Raw genomic sequence first — 22299 nt, 5'->3', positions numbered from 1 at the left:
AATATAATAATATTATTTTGTTTTGTTCCAGGTCTGGCAATTACATCCAGCAGCCCTGGCTTAACCCCAGAACATGGGCAGCAGGTACTTAACCTGCATTGCTTCATTGCACCCATTTATACAGCTGGATATATACTGGGGCAATGCAGGTTGGGTACCTTGCTCAAGGGCACAACGGCAGTGTCCGACCCAGGAATCAAACCTGTGACCTTTAGGTTCCTTACCCATTATACCACATTGCCGCCCCACTGATCACTTGGCAGTTACTCTTACCCAGAGTGCAATGCAGCAGAAGAGAACTGTTACTCTCAGGGATGCATTCAGTTCTGCAGCTATTATACCACTTGATTTCAGTTTGGTTTATTTTTTTTTTTACTATTTGGCAGCATAATAAGCCACATACCCAGGGGGAGGTTCAGGAAATGGTGGCTTAACATTGTAATTATGCCACCTTTATATATATATATATATATATATATATATATACGTGTGTGTGCTAATCCTCAGCTGTAAAATGTACCCAAAATTACGTTAGGAAAATATGGACTTCTTGTTTTCACTTATTTTAAGGTCAAAGTGCAGCTATGGCCCATACAGAGCAGGTTTAAGACAGGACAAATACTTTTCCACAGTTCATACACGTCTTATGCCAGTGGTAACCAACCATGTTCCTGGACGGTCCTGTGGGTTTTTCATTCCAACCCTAACAAAGCACACCTCAGTCAACAGCTAGAGATCTTGTTGAGTTGTGCCAAATTCAGGTCTAAATGAAAACCTACAGGATAGTAGATCTCCAGAAACAGGGTTGGTTACCACTGTCGTGTGGCATCATTTATCACGTATGACATTTATTTCAAACGAACCAGAGGATATTGGGCTCCCATTTATAGTTGCTTTGAACGCGCCAACTTGTACATTTGTACAGTGAAGATCACCGGTTGTATAGCCAGAGGCTTCTTTCAGTCCAAATCAATATTTCACCAAAAAGAAAGGGAAAGCATGCACATTTTAACTCAAACTGACGCCTAACTCAGTTATTTTATATAGTCTTACGGGCCACCGCCGCCGCCCACGTCAAATAATTTCACATTGATCGCAGTCGATGCAAGGGAGCATCCTTCACGCGAATGTAATTACGTTTTCATTTTGTTGAATCGCTGGATGTAGCTACATGGGAAGCCACATTTTTTAAATTAGGCGTTCGCATTCATGTTAAGTGACAGGCTCGTGGGGTACCCGTTTCTTAATCGCACACTTAACTCTCACACAGACAATAGCTCACCAGCGCGTGGCAGAATACTGATTATCTGGTGGGTATAAGCACTGAATCTGATTCCTCGGTTTAAATCTGAATCTACTTCTGCAGAATGTATCTGTCGTCTAAGCTAACGTGGCTTTGAGAAATTCCGGTGGATGGTGACACTGCATTTCGGCTATAGGCGCGCGTCCAGCAAATTTGTCATTGGTTACGTGTGACTACAATATGGACCTTACTTTTGCGGCGGCGATTTCAATGTGCAAGTATGTGATATCACGGTAGGTCTACACACGCCTCCGAGCTGCGGTATCCTATACATACTCTAACAGGTGGATTTTTGATAGCCTAACGGCATAAATCTCCCTGTATCTGGGGAATAATTGCCATGACAGACTATAATGATATATTACGGATTACCAAATTTGATCCGGATTTGACAGACCGTGGATGGAGGAGGGTCTTGGAAACGCGTGGAGATGTACTATTAATCTCCCAGATTGATCCACCTTTAAGGATACAAACCCCTGCATGACAGTTATTTTTTCTTCTCTTTCGGCTCGGGTTATCGTTTGTTTCTATCATACAAAGTGTTATTGTGGACGCCGAAAACAACGTGCTGCGCGAGCTGTGTCCCCCGGGTGTTGCGCAATGCAGATTCCCACTGCTAGGCTACTGTGTAGCTGCCGTAAATACACACAGCTTAAATCAAATTAAATTAATTTACATAGTAGCCTAAATTTAAGTGTCAGAGCCAGTCAACCATTAGCCGAAACACCAGCCAGTCTATTAAACACGGTGATTTGATCCAGGATTTGAAGTGCCCTCTATTGCCCGTCTCAATGATTGTATTTCCTTGTGTACACATCACGTCTGTGATTCCAATGAATATCGCAATAAGGAAGGGGGGGGGGGGGGGGGGGGGGTGGAGTCTATATTGCAGTGTTTTTGTTTGTTTGTTCTGTATCATCTTGTTTTTTTTGTACCAACTTGCATTAAATAATATAATTAATTTTAATATATGTTTCCAGCTATTTTAAGTACACAGAAATTATCTAGTTACAAAAAAATTACTGCAGGAATTTGAATCAGCAGCTCCCTATGCTGACGGCCTTCACCTCAGGATTAATGTTGGGGCAGTTTTTCAAGTGTGATTTTGTCCTCCATCCTCTGTTTCTAAAAGGGACAGTTCACCTTCCTGGTGTTTTTTTTATTTTTTATTTTTGCATAATATTTCAGTTTTAGTATGTGTTTTCAGTTGGCCCAAACTGTTTTTGTGCGCAAATGAGATTTGAAACTTACAGAAACTTCTGTAAGTATCTGAAATGTCCTTGATCTCGCACAAAAAACTGTCTTGGGCCAATCAAAAAAAAAAAATGTATATATGAAAACTGAAATTATCTATTTTTGAAAAAAATCCCAGGGAATGATCTATCCCGTTAACTACACGAGGTTCCAGTTGGTGACACCGAGTTTCATGTGTGATGTCACAGTAAGAGAATGTATTTTTCTTGGCTGCTCCCCCGCAAGAATTTGCAGAAGATGCGTTAAACTGTAAGTGTTTCACTTACGAGGTTAAGGAGGACTCTGGTGTGATGCGTAGAACACAGAGTAGAGCATCTGGCGACAGAAGAGTATCTTTTATCACCAGGCTTCTGCTGCATGACTGTCACACTGCAGTCTAGTTCCCGTAGAGTATCATGGGTCAGCATTGTCGTTGGGCTGTTTTCCCAGCAATACCAAGTCTGTCTACTCCTGATTACTCACAGTGTGCTGGTGGTGTCAGCTGATAAGCTACTTCCTGTTACAGTGCTGACAGGCATTGCATGATGTGGCTGTACGAATTGCTCACAGGCACAAACATCCGTGTTGCTTCAGTTTTACTGTTCTGGCGATACTAGACCAGAGGCGTTGCCCGGGGAGTCAGCACCATGTACTTAGCCCCGATTCAAATAGATTTGGCCAACAAACTGACCAAGATGTTACCATTTTTAGTATGAGAATAGCCTCCAGTAAAGTACTGAGACAGTCCAAAACGGGAGCAATAAGATTGTGTTTTGAACTAAGGATGGACAATCCACCCAAGTTCCCTTGCTCTTTTTTTTTTTTTTGAGAAAGGGAGAAGACTTTCATGTGACTGGCTTTTTTTCCTCCTTTTTTTTTTAAAACAGGAAGTGAGAAGAGGAAGTCGTGTGTATTTTTGGCACAGCCGTTGGAAGGATTTTCTGGTGAGGAATGCGCCAGGAGATGTTTCAGGAGGAGAAGAAACAGAAGAAGAAGAGGCCTGTGGTGCACTGCCACGCAGGGACTGATCCCTGCTGCAAACAATAAACTCCTCGACCAATAGGAAAGCAGTGAGCTGCGATATGGTTCTTTGCTATTGGGCGAAGCCAACACAGCACTCTGAGCAATGCTGTCTGAAGAAGGCCGTCCTCTCAATTTTGTTCTACACATGGGGCATATACGCACACTCAGTGGCCACTTTATTAGGTACACCTGTCTAGGACCGGGTTGGGCCGTCTTTTGCTTCCAGAACAGTCTGAATTCTTCACAGCATGGATTCAACAACGTGCTGGAGACCTTTCTGAGGGATTTTTGTTCACACTGACTTGATAGCACAGTGCAGTTCCTGCAGATTTTTCGGCCGCAAATTCATGCCGCAGACCTCTCGTTCCAGCTCATCTCAAAGTTGCTCTGTTGGTTTGACGGTCTAGGGACTTTGCAGGCCACAGGAGTAAACTGAAGACACTGTCCTGTTTGTGGAACCAGTTTGGGCTAATGCATGTGTAGCAGTCGGTCTGCCGGAGAGGCGGATTGGTCTCGGCTGCGCCGGCTGGTGGAGAGAGCACACGCACCTGGGCTGCGTTAGCTAATCAGCCCAGGTGCTTAAAGGTGTGCTGCTCTCCACAGTTTGGGGCTGAGACTGGGAGCTAGCACAGTTATGGTTTTCGGTTCATTGGGTTGGGTTGATCTATGGATTGAGGCCATTTATGCCAAATTCTGACCCTACCATCTGCTTTCTGCAGCCAAATTTGAGATTTGTAAAAGTATGCAACATTTTTACAGTCTTCCATCATCCAGGTTTGATGATCACGTACCAACTGTAGCCTCATCTTCCTGTTCTTAGCTGACCGAAGTGGAGCCTGATGTGGTCTTCTGCTGCTGTAGCCCATCCACTTCAAGGTTTCACACATTGTGAGATGCCCTTCTGGACACTGTTGTAGACGGCTGTTATTTGAGCATTTGTGGTCGTTCTGTTAGCTTGAACAAGTCTGTCCATTCTCCTCTGACCTCTGAATCTCATTAACAAGGTGCTTTCATCCACAAAACTGCTGTTCATTGAATTTTTTTTTCTTCTTTTCTTTCTTTAATAACAACATTTCTCAATGCTCTAGAGACTAGTGTGGAAAACCCCAAGAGGGCAGCTGCTTCTGAGATGCTGGAACCACCATGTCTGGCACCAACAATCATACCACAGTCAGAGTTGCTTATATTATGCGTTTTCTAATTTTCGGTCAAACTCCAACTATAAACTATTTCTGCATGCTTTATACATTGAATTGCAGCCACACGATCCACTGTTTGGAGAAGCAGGCTATTTGCCTTAATGAGTGGGTGTACTTAATAAACTGGCCACTGAGTGTATAATCAGTCACGATCTGCCATGCCAGACATTCAATATTTAATGAAAAATAAACTACATTCTCTCCTCTGACAATATGGATGTAACATTTGTGTGAATATGTCCAAGAAAGTTCCCTTGAAATGTGGAGGATGTGCAATTTATTTTTGGTATCACTTAAAACGTAGATCTTTTTAGGTTGCTCATAAAACAAAAATTAGTACAGGTCTAATCATCAGTTTAGATGGTCCAAAATCACTCTCCTAGCTATACATTTATGTATTATCGAAATGTAATTTTCTATTTGTGTTATTGAACTTTCCATTTAGACTGCAGGTAACTAGTATTTCCAGATGCTTTCGATATAGAGAGCCAAGAGATATAATATCCCCATTGTCGATTTAAAAAAAAATGTAGGTATAGCTGGTAGGGATAATTTCACAATAGCACAGACAGAGCAGAGCGACAGTTGCCCTCTTTAGTTCTGTGACCTTGCTTGATTAAAATGTGTTGACATCATGGAAAGCTGACCATCATGTTGCTGCCATTGCAATCCTGGGAGAGGGGTCCCGTCACATTCCACATTAGAACATGTCGGAACGTAAACAGTATCGTAACTGCCTCTAAATCAGTGGTGTCAAACTTGTTGCCATGGAGGGCCTTGTGTATGCAGGTTTTCATTCCAGCCTCAGATCTTCATTATATAATTAGTTAAATTATTTGCTGAATTAGGGATGCAGGTTTGTGCACAATGGTGACCCGACGTCTATGGTGACCCGCATTGTCTAAATAAAAATTTTCTTATATTCTGTGCTTCAATGCAGTTAAACGCATATGGCTGAATGAGTAATTGGACTCAATTAAGGCAGCATTTATTGGTTGGAATGAAAACCTGCATACACACGGCCCTCCATGGCAACGAGTTTGACACCACTGCTCTAAATGAAGCCAGCGCTGTAGTCGCCTGATAAGCATGCTAAGGCAGCTAAGCGTGCTTTAAAGCTATGCCTACTGTGCTTTTAATCGGCTGTAGTGAAATCCAACTAACCTTCTCAAGCAAAGGGTAGCCTATCAAAAAAGGGCCACCATGGATGCAGATTTGTGTTGTAGCCCAGCACTGAGACACCTCATTGTACTTATCAAGGTCTTGACTGAAGACCGCGACTAGTTAATCAGCTGAATCAGCTGTTGTAGTGCTGGGTTAAAATAAAAGCCTGCGTCCACACTGGCCCTTTTCAGATAAGATTGGACACTTGTAAAATACTATGGATTTATCTTCATTTGGATGGGCCAGAACACTGTAAGCATTGGCAGCCTAGAACAAGTGGCAACCAATCCTGTTCCTGGAGTTCCACTATCCCTGTAGGTTTCCATTTAAACCCTAATTTGGCACACCTGAGTCTACTAATTAGCAGCTTCAACAGGATCTCTAGCTGTTGAATGATGAGTGCTTCGTTTGAGTTTGAATGAAAACTTACAAGATGGTAGATCTCCAGGAACAGACTTGGTTAACACTGGCCAAGAATGACTGTTGATTGCTTCGTTTATAAATCTAGACATAACAGGGCGTTAGTCAGATTTTTCACAACTGGGCGTTCACAAATTTTTTGAGATGATGACTCAGTTATTGTTAAAATATAGCTTTTCAAATATGCAATGTGACTGTTGATAACATATGTAGCTCAGTGTATGCACAGTAACTAGCACACTAGCACATTTAATTTGTCTGGATTGGATGTCTTTGGAAAGCAGATAATAAAATTTAAAAAAAAAAATTTATTCCCCATACATACAGTAACTTTGTACACAGAAATGCAGCACAGCACACATCTCCGCTTTTCACCATACGAGAGTAATGGAAGTGATCATGTGTGCATGTGGACTCTTAAACGAAAGCCCCTGTGATGCAAAAAAAAGTCTTAATAGTTTCTTGTAAATGTTTTTTTTTTCCTTTCTTTTTTCCGTGCACTTTCTCTATGCTGGCAACAGATCTGTCTTGTAGGTTTGGGCTCCTCTGACTTCTGGTCTTGCTCATCCTCCGGGAGGGAGCCATACTGTATGCAGTGAGCTCACTGCGTGCGATTGCAGAGAGAATGGGGGAGCCGGTGCGTCTGGGCCTTAGCCGTTGCCTTTCTAAGGCAATGCGCGAGTTTCATGCGATTCAGTTAATATGACAGCAAAGCTGGAATGTTGCGTGGACTCCTTGCCAAGGATGCAGACTCCTGGTCACACACTCCAAAAAAAAAAACCCTGCCTCTGTCACTGCACCTTATTGGTCCTCTTGTATGGGGGGGGGGATGGGGAAGGGGGGAAGAAACGCACAGGATATTAGTGGCAGCTCAGGGGAGAGTTTGGGGTCAGGTGACCGATAGTGCCAGTAGGATGGCCTAGGGTTAAGGGTACCGTGATGCTGCTTGAATGTATGTGCTGTCTTGTCTTTTTTTTTTTTTGGCTGGATTGCAACAGCGGGGCCAGCCCTACAAATGCGAATGTCTGTGACTGAGTGATGAAGTTGCACCATTGGTCGGCCGGATGAAGTGTGTTAGGTCCAGCCACATACTAGGTTTTGACCTGGTCTTGTTTTTGTTTAAATGAAGTTTACTTAGCTCATTTTCAGCATAGTTGACAGAAAGAAAGAAGAAAAAAGGAAGCAAGAAGGGCAAAGGTCACCCTCAGTGAATCCTTTGTAAATTCCAATAAGCAGATGAGACAAAGTACAAAGCAATCAAAGCAAAGATACAAAGGGCATTGCACAGACAAGACCACAGAGATAAACTATCTCCACCATGTTTAAAACCAGTTTTTCAGATTAAACTTAAATTAATTTTTTTTTAAAAGGGAAAGTAAATCTCAAAAAGCAGCAGAGTTAACTTTGTTGTGCCCAAGTCCCATGAACATTACGAGCTAAAGTAACATATGGAGATCACCAGGCACATCTAATGAATAATTAAGTGAGCTTTTCACTGCTTGTATTCTCTAACGGCAGTGTAACAGGTTATTTGGGCATGCAAGAGGAAGAAATTTACCAGTTTAGTGGTGAAAGAATCATGTCTGCTCAATGAAACCTGACCACAAGTGCAATGACAACTTCTTGCTTTATCTTTCATAACATGACTGTAACATGACTATACATATATAAAATTTATGTTCAAACCTAAGAAAACTCCCATTTACAGCAGGTGTCATCATGTGATGACAGGATGATAAAACAGTTTGTTCATCATCCTGTGCCCATGGGTAACCATGCAGTGAGATAACATTTTCAAAAGAGAATCTGAACCTTCTTTAAGAAAGAGAAAGACAAATATAGTTGTCATTATTATTTCATTAACAATGACAACAATAACAATTTCATTGAACAATTACAGGTCAACTAACAATTAAGCAAGCTAAACAGTGTGCTCATTTTATTTTATTTTTTTAAAAGACAGCAAGCTGTGTATTAACTTCATTCCTGCCATATAGTTAATAAGGCAGAGAAAAAAAAGCTCCATTTGAAATTCAAAAAAGAACATTATATTTAACATAATATTACCAGGGCACACCACTATCATTATAGTCACATGTAATATGAATCTCAATATAGCTTATTTGTGTATTAGACAAGCGTACCCCTAACTCGCTAGCCAATTAGCTAGGCATTATCCAGACTATTCTTTGAATTTGTACCCTTTTATCCCTCCGCCTATGTACACCATTTGCAATGAACGTCCGGCACACTACGGCTGCGCGGAGTGATTCGGTAGGGACTACACCCAGGCGCTGGCCGAATGCAGTGGCTTCTTTTGCTACTCAAACTCAGATTATAGCGGGGACGTGACAGTGCACGGAGCCGGGGGGTTACTGTTGGAGACGCTACAATACCCTGAAAATACACAGAATTCGGCCGCAACCAGTATTACTCAAGGAAACGCGTTTCTGATTTTTTTTTATTTAGAAAAAGTTGTACATTTTAACCTGAGACGCAAGCATGTCCTGGCAAGGCTACGTGGATAACCTGATGGCCGATGGCAGCTGCCAGGACTCCGCCATTGTTGGGTACACGGACGCCAAATACGTCTGGGCAGCACAACCCGGCGGCACTTTTAACAATATAACGGTGAGGATGTTTTTAAGTGATAATACCCGGTTTACTGTATAGTTGCTCGAAGCCGGGTGTTTGAATGAAATGCCAGTTAATCTGAAAGCGGAGAGGCCTTGTCGAACGGGGGGTTTCCAGTCTAGGAATATTTTTAGGCTAGCAGATACACATGGTGTCCAATGAGTGTTCATTCTGCGCTCTTTGTGATTGGATTACCATGTATTCTGAACAAGTACGGGGAAATTGAAGTCTTTCATAGTAAACTGAAAGGCTTTGTTGTAAGTGCAAGCTAACTAGCTAACAGATCAATTCCGTTATTTTTGAATTCTAAGGAGAATGAACACCTGCCATGATTTAACTAAGCTCGCGTTGAGAACGCAACTGGCAGAGGCTGTGGGCTAGCTAACTACTTAGCCGGTTTTCTCCTTTAACTAACGAACAAAGTTAACCGCTGAAAATGGGATTTGCGAGAAAGGGTGCCTGTTTGTGTGATAACATTCCATTGTTGAGCCTGTAATGTGGCAAACAAGTAGCTGATGTCTAGCCGGCAATGCGGGAAAGGGTGACGCTGTGAGGAAGGATAAAATCAGGCCGTCCACAGATTCGCAGCTCCCTACGCAACGTTACTGGCGCATTGAGGTTCAAATATTCGCCGCAAAGCGCGCGAGGAGGACGTAAGTGGTTTGGAGAATAACGGCCTCGCTGCCACCCCCCTTCACACTTCCCCAAGATGGCGCCTCCCCTCGTCAGTTTTTCATCTGATGGTTCGTCTGTCTTCCATGCAGCTAGCTAAGCTAGCCGACTTGCTAACTAGTTTTCAGCTAGTGAACGTCCTAATCTTAACGTTAGCAAGCACAGATGCGTTTTTATTTATTTTTTGGGCGTGTAGGGTTTCGATTGCTTTGGAGATTTCTGGCCCTGTGTCAGTGCCCCGACGCGCACAATTGGCTATTCTGGTAGCTAGCGGGGAAAATCACAGAAAATCCTCCATTTTGTTATCTAGGTAGCAGAATAGCCAGCGAGCAATTTTATATTTCTATCTGTAGCGACCATACGATCTTAACCTTCCCTACACACAAAGTTAGGCTAGTGCTGCTCAGCTAGCACTTACCGGCACTGGTTTGGTTGTTGTCTAGACTAGCTGTGTCATCGCAGATGTTGGATCTGGTCAAATGTATACACTAATCTTCAATGATTTGCGTTGCATTGATTGAAACTTGAAACGCGGCATATCACCTTGGCTAACTTTCGTTGGCACTAGGCTAGATGGCGAGATAACATCTTACTTTGGATTACAAAACGACATAATGGCAGACAAGCTAAGTTGACTCATTTCGACAAGACCCATTTGAATTAAGCTAACGTTGGCTAGCTAGCTGTAAGTTGTAAGTCATCTTATCCAGGTTTTTATGTCTAGCTAACTCTGCTGTTAGCCGAGTGGTTATCTAGTTTTATGTTCACCTGCTCAGCTATAAAAGTAATTTAACGTTAACCGTTAGCTGGCTTGTAACTAGCAATTACTGATTTCTCGATAGCCCGTCATCTAGAGCGCAGTTGTGGTTTTGAAGTAATAACGTTAGCTAGCGTTACTTGCCATTTCGATTTTATCGATAAGTTGGCTATCACGCCAATGCACTGGCAGCTATAACTTGGACCATTTGTAATTTTAAAGAATCACGACCCATGAATTGGCAATAACGTCACCGAACCTCACTTTTCTTGTTAGATTATCAGGTAATTTATTTGGGTAACATTGCCAAGAGTGCGTGATTTTTAGTTAACAGTGGCTGTCACAGCATTTAAGCAGCGTTGCGCTCCGGCATGCTATCGTTTAAATATCTAAAATAATTTGTTTTGTAAGGTGGATGTTCTTTAACAAATCGCCCAACAGACGAGATGGCCACTGCGTTTAGGATAATACCCTGCCCTCTGGCTGTGCTGTTCTATTTAAGGGTGACGCCTCCTTGCACATACCCGCAGTTTGACGAGCCGGCATGTCTCAGTCATTTTCAGGCGCGGAACTGGCCCTAGCCAAAGTTACTCATAAACTCATAAAAGAAGCTGCATGCGTTACCATATTAGGTCGACAAACGTCCATGGTTTATGAATATTTAAAGCAAATCAAATAATATCCATTGAAAAAACGTAACAGTATGAATCAATTCGGTGTCTTTATTGCAGTCAGGTAAATCGGGGTTGTGTGTCCGGGGGATTGTGATCATTTCACTGAATGTTTGGTCTGAAACCGAGTAGAATGTGAGTTTGTGGCTCAGATTGTCTCTGCAACTCTGTCTTTGAAGTGCACTATCATGAGTGGTGTCAGGATGTGCATTTTTTAGACCAGGGGGTTTCAACTTTTTCTGATCCAGGGACACCCCCTCCCCCCCCCCCAAGATTCAAAGGCATCCAGGGAAATCCCATCATAAGTTAAAAAGGGTTATATTTAAGGAGTTATTTATGTTTTGAAATATTTCCCCATATTCATATATATGGTCATTCATTGCCTATCAAATCTGCCCCGGGACCCCCCCTACATTACCTTTAATGACCCCCCTGTCAAAATCACAGGCTTGGCACTCTTTCCCTCCATAGCATTTTCTTATTCATTTGAAATATCTCCTGTTGTATTATTTATTTTTTTTTCACACAAGTTTCACTGTGTTCTTTTAATTTTTAAATGTTTAATTTTTAGGCCCAAGAAATCGACATCATAGTAGGAAAGGATCGCGAGGGCTTTTTCACCAGCGGTCTGACCTTAGGCCAGAAGAAGTGTTCCGTGATCAGAGACAGCCTCCTCATGGACGGCGACTGGACCATGGACATTCGGACAAAGAGCCAAGGCGGCGAGCCCACATACAACATTTCCGTAGGCAGAGCTGGCAAAGGTAACCGTCCGCTCCCGCCGCGCACCCGACAGACACCGCAGAGAACGCCTCGTTCGGTGATCTGAGATGATTCCAATTCATGGATGAATTCATTTAGTCGTGAATGCTTAATGTAGTGTAATGTAGTGTAACGAGTGTGGATGTGATGGTGAAGTTGTGCGCATGTGCATCTATGTCCACCTTTCCTCAATATATGCGCTCCCGAATAGATCAGACCCCCGGCTTGCTATCGCGGCTGGTCGTTTTGGAAAACTTATAAAAAAAATAAAAATAAAAAAAAGGCATCACATTTCCTTCAATGATTGAAATGCACAAAAATCTCATCTATTTTTTTCCCCCCTCCCGTTTTTTAAAGGTGAGATTTCCTTCACAGACTGCCCACCGGTTACTTAGTTTGCTTGTGTTAATGTTTTCAGTAAACAGGGATCACATGGAAAGAATTTGGCTAGATGGGTAGGATGGTACACGTGAAGTGTATTACAAGGTTTATCTAGATCTCAGGCAATTTGTTTGTGGAAGAATTTCTGGCCTGAATTTTAGCCCAGATATCCACCGCAAGTGGGATGTAGTGATGTAAACTTTTGCCTATAGTTTTTACTTATGGGTTTCTTATGCAAATGTAAAAAAATGCGAATAGACTCCTGCCAGCCTTCTGTTTGCTTGTGTGGCTCACGGTCCCTGATTCTGTAGTAACTCTGGGTTTTGCTGGGCACTATGCCCTTTGTTGGGGGGGGGGGGGTGAAGCCTCATTCTTGGATGCATGTGCTTCAGTTACATTTAACACACCTTTCCTTTGGGGTTGGGAAATATGCCACAATGATGATTATCCAATGCAATGTAACGATCATCACCACCATGTGCTGGTACTACCTTCCACTTTGCCTTTTTTTTTCTCTTTAATTACACTTGATGTGGTGGTAGATATCCAAACTTCAGAGGCGGTGTGAAATGCTTCTGGGGAAAAACGTCACCGCTGATATGGGCATTGATAAGGTGGCCAATCAGAAGCAAGGTCGTATAACTTCGGTTGCGCGGTGTGTTTTTTGTCACTCGCACGGAAGCTTGCGAGGCCTTGGTTCTGATTGGCTGTCTCGACACCCAATAGATGAAGGCGGTGGCATATTTTTCTGGAAGCAGTTCGCGCAGCCTCTGAAGTTGGGGTATTTAGTACCTCCTACATGAAGAGGGAAAGGGTAATGGTGGCGATGATTGTTATTGCATTCGATGATTATCTCTGCGGTATATTACCCAGCCCCTGCCTTCCTTTCACTAAAGCTGTCCCCTAAAACTGAACTGTCTCCACGGTCTCTTTCATTGTCCCCTGAACCGTGTCAGTGGTGGAGTTAGTTTTTTCCCTGTCCATATGTATTGAGGAAAGCGGTACCAGTGAGCATGCTAACTGGGATGGTCGTTTATTTTTATTTATTTATTTATTTTTTTGTGTGTGACTTGGCACCTTGGGCAGGACTGCTGAGTAGAGCGTTCATTTTCCTGTTGCATTGAACTTTTCAGACACACAAAATGTGAAGGCAGCCTCTGAATTCGCTGAAAGCTGGATTCAGGGCCAGTGAGTTACGGGCGGTGGTCATGTCCTGGCTATGGTTCTCTTTCATAACCACTCTTAGACCCTGGGGATGTGCAGAAACTGCAGACTAACCTCTCTTTAATATGCTAGTCTGCTAGTTGCTCTTTCAGGCGAGTGCCATATTTGCCTGTGCTGATTTTTGGGAAGAATTTTGAGTGGCAACATTGACCATTAATTGTAATTCGCAATAAAATAATGTGATCGTTGTCCTTATCTGAAGGCCCTGATCGATGCATTAAGTAGTTTAAAAATGCAGTCAGATGCCCATAGCCCACACAGATGAAGGCCATTTGGTCAGCTTTTCTCTGGACCTCTAACCACTGCCCTGGACACATTTCAGACAAACTGCAGCAGGACACCTGACACTGAGCCTTACTCTCCTCAGAATTTGTATCTGCCTGCGTTCAGGAAGCGGGCCGTAAAAAGACTCTTCCCTCTAAATTTCTGCTAAGGCAACAGAGTGCTTCACTGCAGGTTTTGTCCCGAATTCCTGCAAAATTCCTATAGGGTAGTCATCAAACTTTGTTTGTTTTTTTTTGTTTTTGTAGGGTTGACATGGAAATGAATGCTCATGCAGATTTTGAGCATTGTGGAACGGGCTTCTTTTAAACTAACCTTTTTTTTTTTTTTTTTTTTGCTTTGCTGTGGACTTTGAATGCTTTCCTCCTTACCTACTCACCTGTAACCCCTCTAAACTTCCCTCTCTATCTCTTTTCTTTTCAGTCTTGGTTCTTGTTATGGGCAAAGAAGGAGTCCATGGAGGCGGGTTGAATAAGAAGGCATATTCGATGGCAAAATACTTACGGGATTCAGGGTTTTAGTTTAGTCACACTTGTTAAGTATAGAAGTCGAGTGAGAAACAAAAGAAGAAAAAAAATTATAAAAAAAGGAAAAGAAAAAAAACATTAATTGCTTTTAAGATTCCCCCCCCTTTCAGTCACATTAATGTATTGGAAGCATTAGGCCTACTAGCAACGAAGGCTACCGGGGGGATTGAGAAGCTCTCAACTGTGTCCCTCTCTTAGTAGGGAAAGACTTTTTTTCTTTTTTTTTGTTTTTTCCTTTTTTTTTTGTTTTTTTTTGTTTTGTGTTTCCATGTTTGTTGATTTGTGCTCTTGTGTTTTCTTGTGTGCTCCAGCGTTGGTTTTAGTCATGGGAAAAGAAGGTGTTCACGGCGGCCAGCTCAACAAGAAAGCTTTTCACATGGCTGAGTACCTGAGGAAGTCTGGATATTAAAGCAGCCTCACCTCCATCCACCTAGCAGCTCCATCCTTACCCCACCCTGTTGCGTTGGCAGCGCTACCCGATGTAGTCGGTAGATGCTTCTTTTTTTTACTTTCTTATCCTCTCCTCCCATCCTTTTTTGTGCCCCCCCCCCCCACACACACCTTTTTTCTTTTCTTTTTTGTTATTCCTGTTCCCAGACTCCTGCCTTCGTTTTTATGTATTTACACTGTGTACTCTCAAATCTGTTCTGGCACTACGATTGCACCACAGTTAACAGTAAACATATTATTGTGCTATAGCAAAAAAAAAAAAAAAAAATAGGAAGATATTTGGGGAGGGGGGAAAAAGACACTAAAAAATTGGGCTGATTTGCAAATCTGGCCACGGTGTAGTGTACATGCAGAACTTGTTGGGAAATTAGTGAGGGAAACTCGCGAGGAACCGATATTTCACACACAGGTGCCTGGTAGTACAATCTGACCAATGCCGTTTTGAGCACTTTGAGCAGTTATCCTGCTCATATTGTCTTCCTTTTCTAGCGCACGTCTGGGAGGGGAAACTGCATGCATATCTGTTAGCTTATCGAGGTGTCCCTAAATCATCGCGCCCCTTAACCCCGTCCCACACGCAAACACACACGCACAACCTTTCAACTCTGGCCAAAACTTCAGTACCCTTGCCCCCTTTGCCATACTTTTCCTTCATTGTAGTTCATTCTTCATTGTAGTTCTAGCGCTTCCTCATTCAGAGGCCTGTTTTCCTTTAGTACAAACCATAACACTCCTCCCCCTCCCCCCATTTGCCTTCCAATCAAATTTGTTCTTGCCCTTACCCCCCCCTTTTTTTTTCCATTTCTTTTTTACTTTTTGTTTTGAGTTGCAGTACCCTGCATTGAATGTTTTTTGCGACTGTACTTGGATGTAGTCTTACGTTTGATGGGTGTGGTGTTGGATTATTTAGAGATTAATGGCGAATTGGCATTGTTGAGATGCAGGTAGGGTTTCCTCCCGTGACCTCTTCATGACCTCCCTGACTCGATTATCTCCATGGACATTCCATCGTTACAATAGCTCAGGCACTTAACTATTGTTTGCCAGCTCCTGTAATATATTTACTTTTTTTTTTCTTCTTCTTTCACAAAAAAGGCTGCCATTTTGGACAGTTAGACAATATCCCAACACTACCATCTGGCATTGTGTCCAGTGTTGATTTCATAGGACCAATCTTTAGTTGCAGCTTGGGGACTTTGCAGAATTGCTGTAGATCATTGTAAAGGCGGGCCGGTAGCTCCATTGGTTTTGTTCGCTGCAGAACACTAACGTTCATGACCCTGCCGGTCGACGCGGCGAGAGATTTGCTGCTGTAATCGGCGCGTGCCGATGGAACGGCCGCCGCCTCCTCCTCCTCCTCATTTCTCAATTGTTAAAAATAAATATGGCCGACGAATTGCTGCATTTGACTCTGTATAAACCCATGCCGTGCAGACGAAACCGTGGAATAAATCGCCTTGTGCTCAAGTCATCACCCGACGATGTGGTATCAAACTGTCTGTCGAAAAAGCATGGTACTAAATGTTATGTCCAGTAAAAAAAAAAAAAAATAAAATAAATAAAAAAACCCTTAAAAAAAACTTTAAAAAAGTATAGCTAACTGTAATCACACTTAATTATGGGAGATGGTATTGGTTGGAATAAGAACTTGGTTGTCTTGCGGAAACTTTATACAGAACCCATGTATTCCTGTGCCATAGTGTTGAGAGTTGATCTGTTGCTATTGTGAGATGGATACCCGTTGCCCAAGGAGTCCTTCGAATGGCACTTCCATTCGGGATATTTTAAGCGTCAGCTCAAAATGTTCCGACCTTGTGGAATATGTACAGATTAAAGCAAATTTTGTTGCCGATTTAATGTTCATTTCTTTCCCTAACCCATCCTCCTCTTCTTCCTTACGCCTGGGATACAAGTCAAACTCCTCTGATTTAATATTACCAATTTAAAAAATGCCATAAATTGATAAACCACCTTGTTTACAGACAGATCAAATAAATTTATTCCAACCAAAATTTGTAGGTGTTTTCTTGATTTCCTAACGGCTGAAAATGATCACCCCCCAGATAGAGGCTCGAATGAGCTCGGACTAGGGAGTCTGAATTTTAAGCATTGAGCACAATGTCAGTTGAATTTGTTCTGTTGAATACTGCAGTAGAAGCTGACAGTATGTGACACGGAGTCTTTGGTCATGTACGTTATCCTAAATGACTAATGTTTCCTGTACTACAATATTGGATAAAGTGAATCAGCCAGTTTAGCATTATTTGTAAATTGGCTGATTACAAGACATTCTCTGAGTGATTAAATGATACCAACATTAATAAGTGGTATGTAAATGGGGCAGTGGGTAGAGAGAGAACATTCGATCAATAAATGTCATTTTCAGGGTACGATATTTGTACTGTATGGCCATATCTATTGGCCATATCCAAAAGCCGATAAAGGAATTTATAAGACAGACCACATTTTTGTTTTGTAAAGAATATTACAAACTTCTTTTTTTTTTTTTTTTACAAAAATGCATATTGAATTGCCTGTTCAGTCTGGAGTATTAGTACTCACAATTTTGTGCAACTTGTCTAAATAGGCTATATGTTCTAGGAATTGATGGGAGCAATGTAGCATAGCATATTAGTTTGTACAGTTCAGTTGCTAATCAAAGCATAACATCTTTCTGCCTGTACATTATAAATCATTGTTGGTTATACTTTATTTATATATATAAACAGAAATGACCAGCTGCTCCCCCTGGCTTTACTGTGTGATGTCACAGAGTAATCGTTTTTGAATGACAGATAGAGGGATGGAATGGTATGACATCACACTTATCAGAAGGGAACCTGGTGCAATGAAGTGCTGTGATTGGTTTAAAATGCTGTAGAACACAAACATAATTGGTTGGGGGGGCTGAGTATATGAGTCCATATCAGGCATTTGTGCTGAGTCATGGACTTCACACTTTCACACTTAAGAATAAAGTTAAGGTTGAGGACACTTCATTTACTGCAAAAGTGTCACATTCAGACCCCCTCCCCAAATTGTTTGGACATGTATCCACCTAATAAAACCATTCAACGTGTACTTTTTTTTATATTTAAGATTAAAGAATCTGCCATAAAGGACCGGTTGAAGTTGCCTTAATTTGTTCCCTGAGGATTGAAGGGATCCTGAAGATTGGCCTCTTAATGAGGGCATCCAAATCCAATCTGCAGATTGTTCTGGCCAAAAAAAACAAAGCCAGACCATTAAAGATGGCATTCATTGGGAATTTCAAGAGTTGAGTACACTTCAGGATTAATGTGGAAGAGAACTGAACCCTGCTTCTAAGGACATGCGTTCACACTGAAGTCCAGGCGTCCACAAAATGGGAACTTTGATCCGGCACAGGGTTTACACCATATGGTCCCGTATGTGAGACTGCAAACTTATTGGTGACTTCACAAGCTGCCATTTGAGGTTGGAAATGGGTGTAAATTGCTGTGAGCTGGTCATAGCTGGACAGGACTAGATAGGCAGTGTTTGTTTCCATGTTTGCTACAGGTGGGAGATGGAACCTAAATGAGCAACCTGGTCAAGATGTGCGTAGTTATCATTGGAAAGTGTTTTGTGCTACGTTCCATACCTGATAGTTCAGAAACCCAACAGCCAGAACATGACAACTTTTCCTTCAGGAGATTTTGAAGCTCTGGTCATATTCTGTGGATATTCAGATCACACTGCTATAAAATAAACCTTAGTTTAGTGCAGGACTGCCCAGTCCTATTGGATTATATACTGGAGATATACTGTCCTGTAGGTTTTCACTCCACCCTTGACAAATTGCACCTCATTCAACAGCTAGAGATCTCATTGAGCTGATAATTGGTAGAATCAAGTGTGCCAAATTAGTCTTAAATTGAAATGAAGACACACAGGATGGTAGATCTCCAGGAACAGGGTAAGGTAGGGCAGCCCTGGTTTGGTGTGATTACTGAAGGGGTGAGCAGTTACACTCACTCTGGCGGTGTTGGTGTTCAAGGCAGGTTTTAGTTTCCATCAATTAGGCAATTCTGGTTCAGTTAGCTCACTGCCTCACAACACTAACGCGGTCCACTCATAGTAAAGGGACACAAACAAAATACATGGAGATTATCTGTAAATTTAATAAAATGTGGTAATGATTAACTAAAGAATAGATTGCATGAAACCGAGAACCAAGAGGGACGACCTTGCTCACATATATTGTCTGATGCCCGAGGTGCAGCTGCGTGGACCTTTTGACTTTGAACAAATTTTCTCCAGGATGGCGCTGGTAGGTTTGTCCAAGTGCACGCAGACCACTAACTGATCATATTTCACTTTGGGTTATATATAGCGCTTCTGGAAAGCCCTATTCCTGGTGAGAGAAGACGACCGTCAGATTTGTGCCTTTGCTAACGCCTGAAAACGTAGAATGCCCCAAACAGTAATTCGCCGCAATTAAGACATAGTTGACCCAATTTGAGTAATTACAGGTTTGGTCCGGAACGTCTGTTAGTTCTGAGTAATCTTAGAGAGTATAGTTGGTTTACGAGTGGTTACAGGACGCTAAACTAGCTCTGCAGAACGCAAGATAAGATTCATTATAAAGAGAAGTTTATTACTGATGGTAAATATTTCAAACTATATTTATGACTGAGGTAAATGCATCTCGGCTAACACCTAAATGAGCCAGAAAAAAGAAGCCTGTTTAGCTAATGATTAATCGAGCGAAGAATGTGAGCATTGTTGTCAGCCTTACAAGCGAAGCTGCTTATCTTTTATCGCGACCGCTGCTCAAGTCAAATTGATTCGCACACTGGTGTGATTGCATTATTACTGTAACGGGTAGGTGTGGTCTCGGGCCGGCGCGGAGGACGTTTCGTTTACAGTCGTAACCAAGCAACCATGACTCAACCCGGATAGAAGTGCAGAGGACAGTGTGTTCTGCACAAGAAAGTTTTCTGCGCGACGAATGTTGTTACTGCATTAACGTCCAAGTACACGACCCCACTTTAGAACCAAAGAGCTCTTTTTTTACCGCAGTCATGGTAATCCAATGTCACAGCACTTCGGTTAAAAAAAAAAACGCTCCCCAAACATGTTGGTTGGCAAATATTAATTCAACATGTTTATGACACATATACACTGAATAAACAAATAAAAAAACAAGATATTTTATACACCGCTGGATCCGTTATTTAAAATGTATAATTAATTCCTGAAGGTGGTGGCTAAATGTAGGTGTAATCATACATAACGTGATAGTTGGTTATCACATCAGCCCTTACTAACATCTATATACTAAATAATGGTCCAATATCAGAAAAACATCCCCTGTTAATATCCAAGGCTTATTAAATATACATGTGTTTAAATGATGCAAATGAATGCACTAAAGTCTGAAGTAAAACTCGGAGAATTTAAAGGCGCAGAATTATTCCAGCAATGTAATCAGGACAATGTTTTACAGTTTGTATGGGTGTCCATTACTGGAACCCCTGCTTAAGTCCCGCCCCAGTGACAATCCTAAATGGCTGCAACGATTACATTAGTTTAAAATAATCTGGATAATTAACGAGGAGAAAAGGTAGCGTTCCGGTTATGTACATGAAATTAGCACAACTTTAATAAATATGAATGAGTACACCGGTGCATGCTTGCATACATTCATACATCAAAATAATGGCAACAAAACGATTATTTTTAAAAAATTAACTTTTCCGACTGCCGTACTTGGTGACCATAACGTGGCAGCTGGTGTTCACATTGCGAAGAGTGGAGATGGGGAGGTGCGTGAGTCCCTTGTGTTCAGCGAGTATTTAGTACTGTGAGAGTGTCATCAAGAGGGTGAGTGATCAAAAACAGGCTCTGTATCACAGCCCAGCAGCCCAGAAAAGCCCCCTTTCTTTCCGCATTTCTCTTACTGCAACTACAAACGTGAGAACGGCAATAAAATCTTCTGGGAACGAAGGGTGACTTTGCCCTCGCATGGATGCACCCCCAATGGCTAATTTGACTGCGTTTGATCACAAAAACGTGAATATTTACCTACAAAAGCAAAACAGGAAAAAAAGTTTAAAAACATTTTCCCCCGACAATCTCAGGACAACTGAGGGATTGGCACAGTCTTGGCAATAACACTTTTATACATCTACATTTTCTTTAAAAATATCAAATCATCAATTTCTAAAGTTTACAAAGTGCTGCATAATATTTGAATGCATTTGCAGCAGTTATGTATTTACATACATTTCTCCACATCGAAATTCCCTTCCTTCTGATACGAAGGCTTGCAGATATGCAAGCTGCAAATAAAGTGTCTGTGGTTGGGAAGAGATTTATACTGTCACCTGTACATCATTTGTATGACATTACACATAATTTATGGAGAAGGTGCTACTGAAGTGGCTTATTCTCACAGAAAAAGTAGCATGTTGCCAACCCCCTGTACTGTCGTAAACAGCTTTATTACAGACGCAGCCACCCAAAGCCCATGATCCACTAAGATCAGTCCCCATCTGAGATGTCTGTCTTCAGAAAAACACAGAAAATATGTCCCCTCTGTTCTTGCTTTCAGGAGCCGAGCTTGTCAAAATGGCCACAGTATTTGTGGGGCTTAGTGTTCTAAACAGGGAAACAAAAAATGCAGTAATCGTTAAAAAAAAAAAAACAATGAGAACCCGTCGGCGTTTGACGGCGCGTCCTGAGCAGAGAGACCGCCGTCGTCAGGCGTCGGTCGCTAGGCCCTCGGGCCGAGACCGCTGCAGCTGCACCACCACCACCGTCTCCACGGCGACGCCGTCCCCGCCCCCCTCCCCGCCGCCGGCGTCATCGCCGTCCTCGCTGCCGCTGTCCGTCTCCTCGCCCTCGTACCCAGAGGCCTCGGCGTCCCAGCCGCGGCGGGACGGGGACCCGGCGGCGAAGCCGAAGGAGCGGGCGGGGCCGGAGGAGGCCGGGGAGCGCAGGAGCGGCGTGCTCTCCGACGCCTCCTCGTTCTCCTCCCCGCGGCTGCTCTCCGCCTCGTCCGAATCGGAGCCGGAGTCGTCCCGCGACGGCACCACCTTCTGCTTGCACACCGGGCACGTCTTCCTGGTCTTGGTCAGCCAGGGGTCCACGCACTTACAGTGGTAGGCTTGGAGAAGGGTAAGAGCGCGAGAACGTCAGAGTGCATCGTGAGAACAGGCCGTTCAGTGTGTCCAGGCATCTCATTTAACTACAGACTACAGCAGGGACCTCAACCTCCAGTCCTGGAGGGGGCGCTGTGTCTGCAGGTTTAACTCCAGTCCCGGAGGGCCGCAGTGTCTGCTAGTTTTCATTAAATCAGCAGCCAATATTTATACAGGGCAGGTTGACTGAGCATGCATGCTCATTTACTGCAACACCCTGTTAATGTACCCTCAAGTAGCCTAACCTGATTATTTTTGGACTGGGAGGAAACCCACAGGAACACGGGGAGAGCACGCGAACTCCGCACAGAAAGGCCCTGGCCGGGATTCAAACCCAGGACCTTTGTGCTGCTCGGTGACAATCTATGCAGTGCACCACTGTGCCGCCTAAATTTAGTTTGCCAAACGTATTAACACTTGGGCACATA

The 22299-nt window shown here is 42.8% G+C and overlaps 2 protein-coding genes and 1 long non-coding RNA gene across 5 annotated transcripts in view; 2 read left to right on the top strand and 1 right to left on the bottom strand.

Annotated features, from left to right (window-relative positions):
- Positions 1–1320: 1320 nt before the first annotated feature.
- LOC135252293 (uncharacterized) lies at positions 1321–4584 on the top strand. Of its 2 annotated transcripts, XR_010329389.1 has the most exons (3): positions 1321–1536; positions 3427–4302; positions 4383–4584. It is a non-coding gene; the product is annotated as an uncharacterized LOC135252293 (long non-coding RNA). The 2 variants fall into 2 exon arrangements; XR_010329388.1 differs by lacking the exon at positions 1321–1536 and having other exon boundaries at positions 3154–4302.
- Positions 4585–8616: 4032 nt separating this feature from the next.
- LOC135252291 (profilin-2-like) lies at positions 8617–16717 on the top strand. Of its 2 annotated transcripts, none has more exons than XM_064330212.1 (3): positions 8617–8976; positions 11651–11843; positions 14152–14541. In XM_064330212.1, the coding sequence occupies exons 1-3, from the start codon at positions 8848–8850 to the stop codon at positions 14247–14249; spliced, it is 420 nt and encodes a 139-aa protein (XP_064186282.1). In that variant the 5' UTR covers positions 8617–8847; the 3' UTR covers positions 14250–14541. The 2 variants fall into 2 exon arrangements, with proteins under 2 accessions (XP_064186282.1, XP_064186281.1); XM_064330211.1 differs by lacking the exon at positions 14152–14541 and adding an exon at positions 14567–16717 and having other exon boundaries at positions 8631–8976.
- Positions 16718–19806: 3089 nt separating this feature from the next.
- LOC135252290 (E3 ubiquitin-protein ligase RNF13-like) overlaps positions 19807–22299 on the bottom strand; it is a 37617-nt gene continuing 35124 nt past the window's right edge. Inside the window, exon 10 of the mRNA XM_064330210.1 lies at positions 19807–21837. Coding sequence (XP_064186280.1) covers positions 21431–21837 — 407 coding nt within the window. The 3' untranslated portion in view covers positions 19807–21430. The remainder of the gene's footprint in view (positions 21838–22299) is intronic.

The sequence above is a fragment of the Anguilla rostrata genome, chromosome 4 (genome assembly GCF_018555375.3).
Source record: "Anguilla rostrata isolate EN2019 chromosome 4, ASM1855537v3, whole genome shotgun sequence".
In the NCBI taxonomy this organism is placed as follows: domain Eukaryota; kingdom Metazoa; phylum Chordata; class Actinopteri; order Anguilliformes; family Anguillidae; genus Anguilla; species Anguilla rostrata.
This window is presented reverse-complemented; position numbering and strand designations above follow the sequence as displayed.

What these genes read in the sequence shown, in the direction of transcription:
- LOC135252291 (XM_064330211.1), top strand. Translation starts at nt 8,848, where the DNA reads ATGTCCTGGCAAGGCTACGTGGATAACCTGATGGCCGATGGCAGCTGC. An exon ending in GCACTTTTAACAATATAACG is followed by an intron (nt 8,977 to 11,650) that starts GTGAGGATGTTT and finishes TTTAATTTTTAG; the next exon opens with GCCCAAGAAATCGACATCAT. An exon ending in CGTAGGCAGAGCTGGCAAAG is followed by an intron (nt 11,844 to 14,566) that starts GTAACCGTCCGC and finishes TGTGTGCTCCAG; the next exon opens with CGTTGGTTTTAGTCATGGGA.